Genomic DNA, 16609 nt, shown 5'->3' on the forward strand with positions numbered 1-16609 from the left:
GCTGCACTGGTAAGCAGTATCCTTATAATATCATTTAATTAAAAATAAAGGACCAACAAATCTGTCTTGACAGTCTTTACAAGTGAAGGCATTGTCTACACACAATTTGAATTTCCATTTAGAATTACAAACTATAAAATAGTGTTTATGAAAATACTTAAATAACAGACAAATCCAAATGCCCAAAGCAAGCCGGCTGCGTTCCAGACCAATTCAGCTCAATAATGTACACTACAAAGTCTCCAACACCGCGTGTAGTCCCATCGTAACCGATGTAAAAAATCAAGAGTGTAATGTAACATGTGTTTTATGTCGTAGAATGGTTTGGAAGATCCATCCCTCACTGACAAAGGTCCAGAATATGTCTCATATATGAGGTCATTTGTTCTATTTTGACTGCTATGCCATCATAAAGATAACCCATTAAAAAAGGCTTTAAGACCAAACAGAATTTGTTCAGTTAATCAGTTTTGGACAATGAGTCTAAGATCCATCTGTGCAAGAAAACATCTGCTATAAGAAAAGTCATCTTTCGCTACTGTATTTCTTTTAAATAGAGAAAACATTTTTACAAGTATCTTTTATTCTAAATTTTGAAAAATGACCAATAAAAAAGTGTAAAGCACAGAAAGCAGACCATATATTAAAATCAATTTGAACACTATTTTGGCTATTGTTGTTATCCATGTAATTTTTTCCAAGAGAGGCTAGAAAAATTGTAAAACTCTAAATTATTATTATTATCATTATTATTATTATTATTAATAATAATAATAATAATAATAATTATAATAATAATATTTTTTTTATTCAAATGGCTGACTGAGGAAAGATGTAAATTCAGTAGCAGCAAATTCAGTATTTAAATCTCATAATTACATAGAAAATGATGCAAATAACTGCAAATATTTGAGAAAAAAAGAACAAGCCCTTTTACCTGCATACTGCACTTTTAATGCTTATGCCTTCTTTTTTGAGCTTGATATCTCTGGTTATCAAGTTTTGAAATCTTATAACTAACCTTATTTGTGTTCCACAGAAGCTTGTGGTTGTATCTAACAGCATAAAACAGGACTAAGTGCACATAAGGTTGAAAACACAGATATTTATCTGTTCATCAGAGCCACGAAATCAGTTAAAAGAAAGACCTAACAGCCCTACACTAACTCAAACCTTTATATACATCTGCTTTCTTAAACATTTCTCTAGTGAATTATTTTTTTAAAGAAGCAAATAATACATTTAATCTAGTTTTCTTATTAAGCTAGGTTGTTCTTTAAATCAAAATAACCTCTTGATTTACTTGCAAAATAAAAAAATAAAATCCAGTGAGCCATTATTACTAAGCCACTTCAAACATATTTAGGCATACTGAAGTGCTAATATACAGTCCATTTTAATGTGGTTTCTCACCAAATAAATAATTTCTTATATGAGATTTAAACTATTTTTTTATTTTGTAATCCATTTCAGTGTACAAAACAAAAATATTGCCAAAAAGATGAGCACCACAAAAGCATTACAGACTGCATTTTCAGTTTAGTCAATACATTAGATGCAAGATTGCAGCAGCTGATTTATAAAAGCTGCGAAGAGCACGTGTACAATGTTTGAGATGTAAAATTAGATTTGCAATCTATTATACAGACCTGCTATTAATGGTGGTCATTATTAGAAAATATCAGACCTTGATACATCATAACTGACCAAAGAGGTGTATAAAGTGCTTCTGTGCTCAACATATATAAGTACACCCCTCACAAATCTATCTTTTAAATTTATAGTTTTAATAGGAAGCTGTGCAATATTATATTTGTGCATATATACATTAGATTAGTCAGTACTGAAGCCAAATCTGGAGCTTATCTAACAAAATTACTTACGATAACGGTCCAAAAAATAGCAAAGCCTAATGTATATGTTATAGAAAAATATTACATACAAATAATAAAAAAAAGAGTAAAAATCAAGAGAATAAAAAAAGGTTGTAGGTTGTATTTTTTTCTATATTTTACTTAAATTTAATTGTATTATCTTTAAATTTCTAAATATGTTTGTTGACCAAAATACTCTTTTAATAAATATATCCGTTTAATAGATCTGTTTTGTTAAAATGCACCAAAATACATTATTCACTGAGAAATGGATAAAATATTGATTTTCAAAATGGGGTGTACTCAGTTATGCTGAGCACTGAATATACAGTAGGCTTCCTTTATGTTCCTTTTTAGCGGTCAAAGTCATCTAAAGACTAAAAACCCCTGCTTATGTATACTTAGACTTGACCAGATACATTTACATTTTTTTTTATTGTAATTTTAAGCTTAACATTATAACAAAACTTTTTTGCTTCTTAAAAAGTAACTGGTAAAATACTCTTTTCACAGATCCATTGATAAGAAGCATCACAATTATGATCAATCCATCCTATTAACTCAGGGTGTCTTTTTAAATGAGTCAAAACACAGTTCTCTCTTGTCCCTCCATTGGGCTCAGTTATTGATCGAAAGGAAGCCCAGAACCTGCAACAGATCAACATCAGATGTTCAGTGCTGCTGTGTGATAATGAAACTGGCCACGAGAATCATTTGTTAGATCATAATCAGTTAATTCAGTGATTTCTCACCCAGTGGTCAGTGTACTGCCATCAACCCATTTCCATTGGCCCTCTTTTTCGCTGTCAGTCAGACCAATCCAGAATTCCTTATTACGAGTGAGGGTCATTACAAAATCCTGAGCAGATGAAACAATGCAACATTTAAATAATCAGCAGACAATTCATCTGACCATCTCATACTTTCTACACACCATAAACACACAGATCTCTCACTCACTTGTTCCTGTCGATTGTTTATGGTGATCAGATCTGCTTTTCTGCCTTTACAGTCTCCTCTGCTGTCAGTCCAGCTCTTCGACTCATTGGACAAGTAGTAAAAACTGGACTGAAAGTAAGTCCACCCAGCTGTTAACAGATCAAGTTTTGCTGTTAGTTTATTAGTTCTGTTTACAATCACACACCTGAAACTTACAGTAGATGATGCACATTTATATGTGGCCCTGGACAACTAAATCGGTCATAATTGTCCATTGTTTTGGAAATTATAAATTATCTAAAGGGTGATCAAATAGTCTTTCCATGGATGTATTAACTGTTAGTTAATAGGGGGAACTGAAATACAACCATACGCTTAGTTCACGCGGCTGTTTAAAAGATAAAAGCGAGGCTGTGGTGGGAAGAAACCCGGAAGTATAGGATCAGCACTGTAAACATTGCAACAACATGCTGTGGAATACAAACCTCCAGCGCGTATCCCCACCCATCTCCCCCGACGGCCCGGAATCACATTACACTTGGGCCTGGGCATGCTTACGTCATTGATTATGCGCTGTTCGCTGCTCTCGCTCAGAACAGTTGAGATTTCTTTAGTTATATAGTTTCAGTGGTTTGGTATGCGGTGACACGCAGTCAAATATTACGCCGAACAGATCAGCCACTTTGACACTCATAAACGTGCCTGAGCCCGATTCAGCGCACTCATACTTCTCAAACGATCCAAAAAACAGGCCTGGGCACGGTTTAGATAGCATAGTGTGAGTAGGCCCTAAGTGTTCTCTTAGTCATTCATAGCACCAAGTAAACAAAGCAGGGACGCTTCCCTGCTTCACACTACACTCTCAAAAATAGAGGTACGCGAGCTGTCACTGGGGTGGTACCTTTTTAAAAGGTACACATTTGTACTTAAAGGGTCCATATTGGTACCTCAAAAGTATTAATACCTTAAGAGGAACACTTTTGTACTTTTTAAGTACTAATATGTATCCTTGAGGTATTAATATGGACCTTTAAGGTACAAATTTGTGCCTTTTGAAAAGGTACGATCCCAGTGACAGCTCGTGTACCTTAATTTCTGAGAGTGTATGTAACCTGGTGAGCGATAAAATAATGCAATCCCCTGTAGCACACCCTTTTGTTGTCTGTAATAGGCTTGTCCTGGTGCTCAAATTTTAAAAATGTCCATTTCTCGCTACCATTTAAGCGCTGTTGAGTGCGTTCCTAAACAGTGCTGCTTTATCATAGTATTCACCAATGCTCAACAGAAATGACTGTGATTGACCGTGAAAGTCATCAGTTCACTGCTCTTCACCGGGTGCCAATACAGGGACACTGGATTTTAAAGCAGTGAAGATCAGTCGATTGCTCTTCTGTGTTTGCTCTCTGTAAACATCCATGAAGTGCAGTGAACTGATGACCTTTATGGCCACTTAGGCCGTACTCCCACTAGGTACAGTTGCCTCGAACCGGGCCAAAGCACACTTGTCCCCCCTCCCGTCTCCCCCGACGACCCGTGCTCACACCACAAACGGGCTTCGGCACACTTACGTCATCGCTGCTGCGCTGTTCAGTGAGAAGCGCTCTCTCACTCAGCAGCACAATGGAGATTTCTCTAGTTATATCGTTTCAGTCGTTGGATATGCCGTCAAATATTTCGCCAAACAGTCCTTAGGGATGCGGGGACACGCAGTCAGATATTACGCCGAACAGATCCGCCACTTTAAGCGCTCATAAACAATCATAAAGCTCTCGTGCTGCAGGAATGAGGAGGTCTGCTGAAGGCGCGCAGCTGTCGTGCAGTGAGGGGTTTGCGTCTTAAATAAACTACGGGCAGTTTGCGTTCACTGAACAGTAAGAATTATTAATAAATCCATATAAAACAGTCCCTTAAAAGTCACGACTCGCTTTCAGTTTCGGGCTTTGGCACGTTTTGCACTCACGCACAAGCGTACCACACCAAAGCCCAAGTGAACCGGGCTCAGGCGCACCTCTTCCAATCAGGCCAGGGCCGGCCAAGTGAACCGTGTTTGAGCACGATTCAGCGCACTCACACTTCTCAAACAATCCGGGAAACGGGCCTGGGCACGGTACGGATGGCATAGTGTGAGTAGGCCCTCAGTTATTTTTGTTGAGCACTGGTGGATGGCAAATCAGTGGTGTTTAAGAACATGCTCAATGATGCTTAAATGTTAGCAGGGAATGTCAGTATTGTGACAATTTAAAATAGTAAAAGAATCAGTTCATTCCCTTAAGTTTGATAAATGACATCTATGATGTGTATTTGGGGAGCTTCCGGGTTAAACTTCCAGCTTTCCCACCGCAGCCTCAGTTTCGCTTCTTAAAACAGAGGTCATGTGAAATCAGTCTATTGTAAAATCTGTAATCTGAGGCTCAAAACAAATTTGTTCAATTAAGGTTCCTTTCAAATATATTACTTATTAAAAAATTTATTTTTTTAAAAGGATGGAACATGATATTTACTTAAAACTCTAAAGATTTTTGGCACAAAATAAAAATCTATAATTTTAGATCCATATTATTTAATGTTGGCTATCCATAATGAAGTATTATCATCTCCAATATGCTCTAACTGCACATATTAAAGACATTTACCAATAATCTGTTGTTGCTGTATAAGTTGCTCTCTGTCTTTCAGAAGGTTTTCAATATTTGTCAATAACTCATCTTTGTTTTCTGTGAGGTTGGTGATTTTGGTTAGTAGCTGGTGTCTCTCTTCAGGGTAGTTTGGATGGTTTGTATAGATGTACACGCTCAGCACTATGACTGCAGTCAGCAGAAGAAAACATAGCAATACCAAACACACTAAGGCTGCTCTGGAGCTTCTCGTCTTCACTGGATCACTTCCTGAAGAAGGCAGACATTAATATAAATGTTTGTTTTTTTATCAGACAAAACTGAAAGTGTTGATAGGTTGTCTATTTTAGTACGTAATATGTTGAGTGTGCAAGCATACAAATTTAATAACTTGTGCGTGAGCCCCTGCAAACTCAGTGAGTATAAGTCAAACAGCTGAAACATCTGTTTAAAGCAGGGGTGCCCAAACATTTTCTAATAGAAAGGGGCAAAAACCAAACTTGATTGGGGCTAGTGGGCCGAAGGTGGATATAGGTGAGGCAATTTACCATAGGTAATTTTCTAATTTATTTAATACTATTTAAAAAATGACTAACTGACTAACTAATACAGTATTTTTTACATTGTACAATTAAATTATTACAGTAACAATCTATTTTATAACAGAATTACAATAGTTTTTGCCTTAATTTTCTTGCCGATGTCTATTGAAATAATCCTCTATCTGTTGAGTGACAGTATTTACATTTTTTAAAAATCAGATTCATTTAGAATTAATTAAAACATTGAATTTCTGTTTGCTTTTTTGAGATCAGCAATAAAGCAAACAAAAAATGCTACTTCAAATTAGAAATGACGATCTCTGTGATAAAGTCATACACCCCAACCCTCTCCATGATACTGTCCTGTCAGATGGGATGGTGGGCCAAATCAAAGGTTATAATAGGCCAACTTTGGCCCATCTCTGGTTTAAAGGATCTCGTTAAGCTGAGTAAACACACAATTGTTTGTAGTTGGTATAGTGCTGTCTCAGGGGCAGATTTTTGGGTTAAGATTCTTGAAGAGCAATGCATTGTATAGCTGTGCTACACAGACTTCAAAAAAGTCTCCTTGTAAAATCAGCGCGTGAGCAGAGCATGCGCAGCGCGTATGTCGAGCAGTAGAAGCACGCAGGCGTTTGCCTTTCACACCAGCTGCGTCTGCAGCGCGCAGCTCTTCGGCAGCTGCTGCAGAGATCAACTTATCTCTATCTAGTTACCCATGTCTCTCTATATACAAATACACTTTTTAAACTTTTCATCTGCACCAAGCAAGCCATTCTTTTACTTATTTTCGTGTTGTCAGATTCACAGTGCAAACAGCTCCCGGTAGGAATAACTCGAGTGAACATAAAACAAAGCCGATTAAAACTTTCTTCCTCTGCTCAGCTGCACAGAACACAGCGAGCTCACATAATCCAGCATGCGTGTCAAACTGCACTACCCACAATACACTTCGCTATGGACTACAAATCCCGTAAATATTCTATTTCCCCTCTCCTACAACACTGGTGTGCAACTTAAGCAAAACTGATACTAAAATTGTTTTACATTTGGTTTTGTAGTTCGGGCCTAAATAAATGTTTGTTGCCGTTTTTTATTGCTTTAAGTTAATTTGAATGACTATACTGTATATAAACCATTTGACATTATTAACGCATTTATTGGGTAAAATTGCTACTTTTTACTGTCATTCAATGTGTTTTGGTCATTCCCTAGTAGCAAAGAATTCTGGCCCAGATTTGGCATAAAGCTGGCACAGCAGGCATTCATCCGGCACTGGCATACAGCATGTGGGCCAAACATGGCCCGGGTTTGGCAGAGGTGGCACCGTCTTTAAAGCGGCACACAAGATTTGGGCCAGATGAAAAACGTAGTATTTGGCCCAGATTGAAAAATTTGATAAGTGGGCGCATGTGAGTTTGGCCAGTCTTTATCCACATAAAAAAAAACACTAAAATCATTTATGAGTAAAGAAAAACAATTCTACCAATCAGGTCACTTTGAGAAAAAGCGTGCCCATAGTGTGCCTAAAGCGCATCACTCAATGGGTTTATCAATTTCATTGCAATCGTGACACACCAACCTATCTGGCCCAGTTCAGGCCCAGTTATGAGTTATTAACTTGGCTGAGACTTGGCCCAGATATGGTCCGTGTTTAGCCCTTGTCTGGAAGCCAGATTTGGTCCAGTCATGTACCGTAATTTACTGCGGCATGTGGGCCAAGCAAAACCTGATTGTGTGGGCCAGAGCTGGGCCAGAGAAATTTAGCTATGTGGGTTATCAATTCACTGTCACTTTAAAGACTAAAAAGACTTTTGCTGCATGTTTAAACTACTTATTTACAATCTCCAGGTTGGAGGAAAGTCCTTACCCCAGGTGGAGGAGTTCAAGTATCTAGGGGTTTTGTTCACAAGTAAGGGCAGGATGGAATGAGATTGATAGGTGCATTGGTGCAAGGGCAACACTAATGTGGTCGATGTACCGGTTTGTTGTGGTAGTAAAGGAGCTAAGCCGGAAGGCAAATCTCTTGATTTATCAGTCAATCTATGTTCCTACTCTCACCGGTAATAAACGAAAGTAGAAGATCTCAGATACAAGCGGGCAAAATGAGTTCCCTTCGCAGGGTAGAAGGGTGCACCCTTATAGATAGGGTGAGGAGATCTGTCGCCCAGGAGGAACTCGAAGTAGAGATGCAGCTCCTCCACATTGAGAGAAGTCAGCTGAGATGGCTCTGGCATCTTTTTCGGATGCCTCCTGCACGCATATCTAGGGAGGTGTTCCAGGCATGTTTCTCTGCGAAGACCCAGGACACGCTGGAGGGACTATGTCTCTCTGGGAATGCCTTAGGATCCCCTCTTAAGTTTTTTTTAATAAACCTAATGATTTTATGTTCAACCTACTTATTATTGTAAAAAGTATTAGGTTAACCTAATCGATTTGTGTTCGGATGACATAAAGGAATCGTGTGTAAGCCAGCATTTTATACAGTGTATAGCTCGAAGAGCCCTTGAGCAAGGCACCTAATTACTAATAGCTGCCCACTGCTCTGGGTGTGTCTGGGTGTGTCCTTGTGCTTATTGTTTATGTGTGTGTGCTCTCACTCTTTACTCACAATGTGTGTGTACAATTGGATGAGTTGAAAGTAGAGGAATAAATTCTAGTATAGGTAAAAACCATACTTGACCAGGCTCACTGCACTTTAATCTTTTGATTCAGTTCATGAAATTCAGTGAATCATCTGCTGCACATTTACATATAATAAAATCAGTGAATAACTTGCATTTCAGATTGCTTCCCTCAAGCTATCAAATGACAAAACAAACAATTACATAAAATAACAATCACACATTGTAGCCACTTTCTGATTTTTACAGTCACTTAATGAACTGTCACTTAATTTTTACAAATCACAAATACAATACACAAATTTATAAAGGAGACTTAAGGGATTACCTGTATTTTGAGGTGGTTGTTGTGTGTTTGAATTAGTCCGATAGTCATGGTTTCCCACAGAGCCTGCATTCACATACATATCATCCATCTTCACCCCTCGCTCTCTGTTCATTCCCTCAGACTCCGTACCGTTAACATTCTCATAAATATCATCATCCATGTCTGCTCTATAGTGTAGAAAATCTGTTATGATTGTTGTTCCTGTTTAGATGTGTTATAGTCAGCACTCTTCTTCTTGTTAACACGGTTTGTTAAACACGTGGTTAGTATACAACATCAGATTTGACATCAAACACATCCTGTAAGATTAGAAGCATCTATAAAGTCATGAATTTACATTAAAATATTTCCTAAGCTTAATACTTTTTTAGCAAATTCAAATAGTTAAAGGTATAATTAAAACTGTTTCACTTTACGTCTATATTTTTGTGTGTGAATTATAAAAGGAAGTGAGATCTGTTTTTCTATTGCACAATTATGTCGGGTTTTGTGCTTTTTTAAGAGGACTTTTTGAGAATACCAAAAGGGAACTGAACAAGGCTCAAATTCCCAAATAATGCAAACTACCACTTAACATCAAGGCATTATAACCAGATCTTGCAATTACTAAAATTAAAACCAAAATTTTTCTGAAAATAAAGTGTGCATTCTTATTTATGATCGATATTTCAAACAAATTATTGATTTAATCCAAAACTGTTTTTAAATTTCTCTGTTGATCAAGATTGGGGGTGCCTATGGAGACCTGGAAGGGACATGATTGTGGAGGAAAAATAGGTGGAAGAAAAAAACTGAGGGATAGAAATTTTTTTTTTTTTTTTTGGTTTTTGCGTTCCCTCGCAAAATGTTTTGCGTTCCCTTGCAAAACTGTTGTTTGACAAACACTTTCTGTTCACTTCATACATGTCAACCCTCTCGTTTTTGCTGGGATTCACCCGTATTTTACCATTTTATTCCACTATCATCCTATCAATAAGTATTTACCTTATTTCTCCCATATTTTTATTCTTGAAATAACATTGAAATAAATATAAAAAATGTCAGCATTTACTTTCTTTCCATTAAAGCTGGGCGTAGATAATAAACAGATCCCAGATCAGCTTCTGTACACACAAAGATGAGCTAAAGTGCAGGACACTTTGGGAATTGGGTGTGTGTTTAAACAGACAAATTCATTTAATAGTATGTAAACATGTCTGTCCTGGGTGTTTTATATTTAACACAAATTTTCCCTTAAATATTCACAAACAGTTACTAAAGTAATCAAATGCTTTCATTATAGATCCGTGCAGTCTTGAAGTAACACCTCTGTTATCAAACAAAACAAAATGAGAGATTCAACTGCTGCTCTACACTTGTTTGATAACAGAGGTGTCACTTTAAATGGCGTGTACAGAAGCTGATCTGAAATGAGTTTATCACACAAAGAGCGAACAACAGTTTTGCGAGGGAATGCAAAACATCTTTGCGAAGAAACACAAAAATAATCCTTTCTGGTTTTCAAGAGTTCACACTTAACTGATGATTGATTATAAAGCTTGTTTGGCATGCTGTCCCGGGAGAGAGCCCTGAGCTCATAAGATCCTCGAGCCCGGGGCTCACTCCCGTTGAAAGGCGGGAGGGGAGTTTGAGCTCAGGTAGATCTCGAGAACTCCCCTGCTGTAGTAACCAATGAACAGTAAGTGATAGCTCTTGGTAGACAACTACATACTAGAAGCATGTCTATGATGCTGATTTCGATTAGTCGATTAACTTAAGTTGCATGTTTTTGGTCGGTGGGAGGAAACCAGGGATCCCGGGGGAAACTCACGTGAACACGGGGAGAAAGTGCAAACTCCACACAGAAACGTCTGCTGGTTTGGTAAAGCCTGGAAGCAGAGACGTTCTTGCTGTGAGGCAACAGTGCTAAGCACTGGACCACCGCGTCACCCATCTAGGAAGGAGGAGGAGTAGGGGTGGAAGGGGAGATTCTTCAAAACGAAGATAGCAGTGGAATGTAACCCAGGGTATTTGTAGTAGTTTAAGAGTCGTCTGATTGGTGCATTGTGAATTGGATAATGCGGATCCCGCCGCTAGCAATCATAAGCACGTGATCCTCTCGAAATTAGTTTGCAAATAAACTTCACTTCCGTAGTAGACCATAAGGACGAAAAAAATTATGGAAACAAAAAATTATAAAAAAGTACTAAAATATAAATTTGTCTTCATAAAGCTATAAGCAAATTCTAATTGTCTTTTTTTCTTGGAAACAGGTTGATGGCCATGGAAACCTTTGGAGAAAAAAAAACACTCTGCCAAGTTTTAATAGGTGTTTATGAACATATAGATGTTGGGTCTGTCGAGGGCAACATTACTCATTGAGTGCCAAGCAAATTATAGCCACCACAGATATGTCAAAGATATGCCACAGATACTCACCCTAAAGTGGTTCCAAACCGTGATATGTTTTTTCTTCTGTTGAACACCAAAGAAGATTTATTGAAGAAAGTCTATTGACTTCTAGTAAGAAAAACAAATACAGGTTACAATAGGTACAGGATTTCAGCTTTCTTTTAACAGGTTTGGAACAAGTAAAGAGAATTTTTGGGTGGACCAGGGGTGGACATTTCCCAAAGGCCTGACGGTCAATCGTCAATCTGGCCTGCCCCACAAACTGTGTTACATTGTCCATTGTACAAGTGATAATTGCTTAAAATCTTTTTAACCTTAAGGTCTCATAAGATGGGTGTTTCTTCTTCACTGATGTGCTGTACCACAGGGGTACAAAAGAGTTTGGGACACTGTAAAGGTCAGACAGCTATTGATCTGTGTTCATGTTCAGAATAGGTGAACTGTACATTGGCATTTGTTTAAATGATCTATTTATGAATTGGAAATCTGAATCATCCTCTTACATGGCCATATTGTTTACATGCACTGAATCCATTAAGAGATACAAAATCTAGTGTAAATTTGTAATTGAGTCAAATGAATAAAACTTTCATTATTTTTGTGGTCTCATAGGAATCAATATGTGGATGTCAAATGGATGTTAAGATTTTGACATCAAATCCTTTTGCATTTTTAGCATGTTTTTAATGTCAATGTTTGATTGTCATTTTGACAACAAGGTGTCCACTGAGTTATATAACTGGACATTGTTACAATCCTATGTTTGTCTTTTCTTGTCTCATCTGTTTTGTTTTGTTTTTGTTCCTGTTTTGCTTAGAACACATCCAATTGGCCACTTCCAGCTTGCTTGATCCTGATTGGTCTACAGTGTTTTAAAAAGCCATGACACCACTTCCTTGGCAGCCATCTTGTTTTTGGTGACTTGCTTGTGTTTGTTGAAATGTTTGAATGTGATATAGTGCAGAGTATTTAAATGTGTTAGGCCTGGGAATATTGAGATTTGTGAGTACTGTTTGTTGTGTTTGACTTCTGAGATAATATTGAGATTTGTGAGTACTGTTTGTTTTGTTTGACTTCTGAGATTATAATGAGAATTGTGAGTACTGTTTGTTTTAGTGTTTGCTTTGTTTATGATACTTTGTTCCACCAGGGGGGTATTCCAGAAAGCTGGGTTAACTTACCATCTGCTAAAACCTAAACTCTCGGTTGATTTACCCAAAACCTGCTTACCGCGAGTATGTTGGTTCCAAAACAGGTGACAAGAGTTAGTTAAATCAACCTCCTTAAGATAACCGCGGGTTAATGCGCGTGCACGCCACACACCTGAAGGCATTTTCAGTAGATCGCCGAATTCACGAGTCACCATAGAAAATCACGGTGAGAAAAAAAGGGCAACGCACTTTACAGAGGCGAAGCTGGAGGTTTTAAACACAGAGATTACACATCTGCTTCAACGAAGGAAAGAAATATAGAATAAGAAATAGATAAGAAAATAAAAAATAAATAATGAGAAAATTTATTGGTTCATTAAATTACACATGCCACCCTCCATTTTATTGTAATGATAAATTAAACTACTCTTTAACATCCTTTTTGAGTATGTTGTGTAACCATTCATGCATTTATTTTTCTTGCCATTAATTTCTTAAGGCCACAATATGTGTATTGACTAATAAGGCTTATAGAAATTGTAATCTTTCTGGAGCTAGAACTCTGTCCAAAGTCATTAAACACAGAAACATTATCATAAAAGGTAATATTTAATTACTGGAGCTCTTAATTTAACACTCTAGAATATTCTTTCTGACATGCAGCTAATAGAAAGAGGCCTGTCTAACTGCTGTGTCCTATAATAAAGGCTTTTCAGTGGTTGAGTTTTTGACTTAAACCACACACTCTGTCACTGTTGTAAGTGATTGTTGTCAGATAGCTTTAGGTTCTTTTTATTTTGCATGCAGACGAAGTTCCTTCTGCCTCAACTAACAAGCAGTGTAAGAATTTTCTGCACTTTTCCATATTTGAATATTACTCTTGGATCACAAAATCTTTTATCTACATATTTAAATTCTAAAGTAGCTGTATAAGGTCCATCTTCAAAGATAAAGTCACATAAGCATCAACTTAAGGTGAGAAATGTATATGAAAAATATGTTACACGTTGAAAGGTGTGTATAAAGCAGTGTACAAAATCATTCATTTTATTTCAGGAAATGAAGAAATGAACAGACCAAACTATTTGATTAAACATAGTTTTTTGACTAATTATATTTTTTTAGCACTCTTCCATCTGTTTTGTCTGCTTGGGTCACTGAGATTTCCTCTGGGTCAGGCTGCAGGTAGGGTGTCATCGTATAAGGCAGAAAAGGGTATCTTTTGTCCTCCAGCAAGTAACAATGTAGTGCCCAGTAATGATTCTATTTTATAATACAAATATAATAAAAATAAACATTGTGTTAAGCAACATTTGCTTTATAGTTTTTTTTTTTTACTATATTTGTGTTATACACTTGAATCATTACTTCCTGAAAATCAGCCATTTAGCCTCAACATAGTGATGAGGTGGGGTGTGTGATGAGCTGGTAAGCAGTAATGAGTTTAATAGCTGAAACACCAAAAGATTAAGGATAGAAAATTAAGTTGTACCTGCACACTTATACTTTGGACAAATTTTATATTATCAGTGTCCTTTAATGACTGATGGAGCTTTAAAATCGGTTGCAATTAATGCACACAATAGCATTTAGAAACCCTGAAAAAAATATTATATTAAAAAATGTAGGTGTGTGTGCGTGAATGTATATATAAGAACGACGTCCTACATCTTAAATTAAAGATATATCTTCCTACAAAAGACAAAGCTGCCAGTTATAATATTATACAGAAAAATGTGAGGGTGCAGAAGGAGAGAAAAAACACAAGGTCTGTAAGTGAGATTCGAACTCGCTCCGTTGTGCGCTCCGTTGTTCTTTATCGACGTTCTGTCTACTACGCTATTCCCGTGCTCTGAATCACCTGTGTAATGATACGCAGTAATGTATGACCAAGGAACTGTACAAAAGTGTAAAAAACAGTTCAGTGTCAGGCATACTGTACAGGTGGTCATACTGCCACATTGTACAGTTGCCTAAAATGCCCTGACGCGAATACAAAGAGCTGCACTGAATGTTTTTTATGGTAAGCGCAGACCCGCGGTTTGTCACATTTGATTTCAAAAAGGTTTGTTAAATACATTAACATTATGAATTTGGTTCTGAAAAAAATATGCACTTATAACCCTCTCACAACGAAAAAACTTGTATCTGTGTGTCCACATCCATAAATATTCTCATCAAAAGAGCACGCAATGCTCAGTAAACTCTCTGAAACAGACAAACTCTGAAACATAGCAACTTACTCTCTGAACATAACCTGCTCCGGAGCAGGTTATCTTCAGAGAGTAAGTTGCTATGGCTACTTAACATACCCAGAAGTTACCTCCGATTTTGGAACCAAAGTTGAGGTTATCCACCTACTTACTCTCAAACTTACCCGGGTATGTCACATAACCTGCTTTCTGGAACAGCCCCCAGCTTGTTTGACCTTTGTTGCCTGCTGACATTGATTTTGGATTGTCCTTCAAATATGGTTGCCCGTTTTTGTAAATAAATTGCAAATAGTGGATATATTGGGATAGTAAGGAGTTTGATGCCATTTTCTTTGTAAAACCTTTTGGCCTCTGTTTTTGTGTTAGGTAGTTAGGGTAGTGAATTGTACTTTCTTTTCTTTAATTTTTGATCAGGTAAGTTAGAGATTTAATATAAAGGAATTTTTGTTTGTTATTTCAGCCTTGTCAGCTCCCGAATTCAAACCGCAATAAATCTTTAAATTCATTTTTGTTGTCTTTCATGTTGTGCACCATCCCTAGACGGTGCGTAACAACATGAACATATAGGAAAATATAGTAAAACATAGAAAAATGAAGATTTTAGAAGTAATTTTCCAATGCCACTTGGCGTTGAGGTTTTTGAATCTAAACTCTTCATATATTGCCATGTATCATTTTTTTCTGTATGGGAAGAATTCACTGTAATAAAAGTGAGTGAGAATAAGGCAAAGTCCAAAAAAAAAACATGAGCAGAGAATATTTTATTCAAATGAGAGATAATGATTTGACAGTAAAAGAAATTACATAAAAGTAATAAATCTAATTAGTTTTTGAGCTGTCAACATGTAGGCTATTTTGGTACTAAAACAACATTCAAATCGGGCAATCAGAATTAAGTGATACAGTTACAGTACTTAAACATGATTGATATCTAATTATTATTCCTCTGTAATTTGAGGAATAATTTAAAGTTAGTTTTAAGATTAGGGGTAGGAATTTAGGGGTATGGATTACTTTTTTAAACAAAAGTGTTAATTCCATGATCAACATAGATGTTAATCCAAGATCGGATTGTACTTTGCAAAATCCCACCCACCTCCCTGCTTTACCCGGGGTAGCCACTGCAGAATGAACCATTATTTACTCTGGCAACCAAACACTTATCCATATAGCCGCCTCTTTATTCATCAGGAAGTTTTGCATTTCCTTCTATGGTTATAAGTAAAAAATGTTTGAAATACCTTTCCAGTGATGGTCTCACTGTAGCTGTACTCGATGATTTTCAAGTAGGATGAAGCTGTACTCAATGATTGACATTTAGATGAATATGAAAGTATGTGCTGCTCTATTTCCTCTCTGACAAAAATAACCACAAATATGAGAGCGGTGAGAAAGCAGCTGTTGAGTTACTCTATCACATTGATGTTTGACGCTTGAATTCACCAGCATTACATACACAGAAGGGGTAGCTTAATTAAAATCACATTGCTAAGATAGTTTGATTATAGAGCTTATTTTAGATTAGACTAGTTTAAATTAATCTGTTTCTTTCCATGACGCATTGGCGTTACTTTATAGAGTACATTTTCAACATCCTTTAAAACATATTTTTATTGTCATTTAACTCAAGCCAATATTGTAGTTTATATATATATATATATATATATATATATATATATATATATATATATATATATATATATATATATATATATATATATATATATATATATAAAATTTATTTTTGGCCTTTTTTGCTGGACAGTATTGAGACAGGAAGCAAAGTGGGAGAGCCGGGATTTGTACTCGCGATGCCCTCACGTGCTATTGCACCATGTGTCGGGGCGCTAACCACTAGGCTATTGCGCCGACAATATTGTAGTTTTTTGTCAATATTATTATTGTAGTCAATATTATTAGCCCCTTTAAGCT

The 16609-nt window shown here is 36.7% G+C and overlaps 1 protein-coding gene across 7 annotated transcripts; it reads right to left on the reverse strand.

Annotated features, from left to right (window-relative positions):
• Positions 1 to 936: 936 nt before the first annotated feature.
• si:ch73-111e15.1 lies at positions 937 to 16222 on the reverse strand. Of its 7 annotated transcripts, none has more exons than XM_073914662.1 (8): positions 15919 to 16054; positions 11341 to 11421; positions 10733 to 10855; positions 8923 to 9089; positions 5447 to 5698; positions 2835 to 2962; positions 2627 to 2733; positions 937 to 2522 (listed from the first exon to the last, which is right to left on the reverse strand). In XM_073914662.1, the coding sequence occupies exons 4-8, from the start codon at positions 9080 to 9082 to the stop codon at positions 2354 to 2356; spliced, it is 816 nt and encodes a 271-aa protein (XP_073770763.1). In that variant the 5' UTR covers positions 9083 to 9089; positions 10733 to 10855; positions 11341 to 11421; positions 15919 to 16054; the 3' UTR covers positions 937 to 2353. The 7 variants fall into 7 exon arrangements, with proteins under 7 accessions (XP_073770763.1, XP_073770764.1, XP_068080051.2 ...); XM_073914663.1 differs by having other exon boundaries at positions 10733 to 10892; XM_068223950.2 differs by lacking the exon at positions 10733 to 10855 and having other exon boundaries at positions 15919 to 16222.
• Between the last annotated feature and the right edge of the window lie 387 nt (positions 16223 to 16609).

This window comes from Danio rerio, chromosome 10, assembly GCF_049306965.1.
Source record: "Danio rerio strain Tuebingen ecotype United States chromosome 10, GRCz12tu, whole genome shotgun sequence".
Taxonomy (NCBI): domain Eukaryota; kingdom Metazoa; phylum Chordata; class Actinopteri; order Cypriniformes; family Danionidae; genus Danio; species Danio rerio.

What these genes read in the sequence shown, in the direction of transcription:
- si:ch73-111e15.1 (XM_068223950.2), bottom strand. Translation starts at nt 9,082, where the DNA reads ATGGATGATGATATTTATGAGAATGTTAACGGTACGGAGTCTGAGGGA. An exon ending in ACAACCACCTCAAAATACAG is followed by an intron (nt 5,699 to 8,922) that starts GTAATCCCTTAA and finishes TGCCTTCTTCAG; the next exon opens with GAAGTGATCCAGTGAAGACG. An exon ending in ACAGCAACAACAGATTATTG is followed by an intron (nt 2,963 to 5,446) that starts GTAAATGTCTTT and finishes ATCTGTTAACAG; the next exon opens with CTGGGTGGACTTACTTTCAG.